General features: G+C 43.0%; 1 protein-coding gene across 1 annotated transcript; it reads right to left on the reverse strand.

The window, feature by feature from the left end:
* On the reverse strand, positions 1-712 carry LOC106511636 (eukaryotic translation initiation factor 3 subunit A; the record flags this gene model as incomplete). The annotated part of the gene is given in 1 exon segment (XM_014000391.1): positions 1-712. A coding segment is annotated over 1 exon segment (712 nt), but the record flags the coding sequence as incomplete, so codon positions are not given.

Below are 712 nucleotides of genomic sequence, written 5' to 3' on the forward strand. Positions count from 1 at the left end.
GTGTTTCAAATGAATGTTTCCAGTCACTGTATCTTATAGGATCCCCACTAAACACTGCAGGTTCAGGGACAGGAATGCGGCTTGCACTTAGTGCACTTGCTAGCACTTTAACAAGATCTGATGTACCATCATTTGTGGGTGTGGCAATAGCTTGTGGTGAAACTTGTTCAGGCAGAGAAGGAAAACTTACATGTGTATCACCTTTGACTTCTGTGTTAATATTTGTTACATCTACTTTGTGCAGCTCATTAACACTTGTTTGGTCGTAAACCTGCATTCTCGCTTGTGCTGCTTTAAGATCTTTAACCTTATCCAGGTGCTGAATCTTTCTTTTCTTTTCTTCTAGCATTCTCTGCAGCTTTGCATACTCTTCCTCTTGCTGAGCCTTCAACTTAACTTCATCTGCTTCTCGTTGCATCCTCAGCTTAATTTCCTCTGCTTCTCTCTCCAACAGCATTTGTTTGACTAATGCTTCATGTTCTACGGCCTTTTTCCTGACTTCTGCTTCAAGTATAGCAATTTCCTGCTGCTCTCTTTCTTGTTCTTCTAACACTATGAGAACAGCTCGACTTGCAGCTGCTTCTGCTGCCGCTTCCTGGTGTTTAACAGAGGAGCTGCTTGAATGCTCAGATGTTTTCCCACTGGTGTTAAAAAAGCTCACCTTGCTGTTTGTTGTCTGAAAGAGGGAGCCTGCATCTGGCCAGTCTTGTTC

This window comes from Austrofundulus limnaeus, unplaced genomic scaffold (assembly GCF_001266775.1).
Source record: "Austrofundulus limnaeus strain Quisiro unplaced genomic scaffold, Austrofundulus_limnaeus-1.0 Scaffold3022, whole genome shotgun sequence".
NCBI lineage: Eukaryota > Metazoa > Chordata > Actinopteri > Cyprinodontiformes > Rivulidae > Austrofundulus > Austrofundulus limnaeus.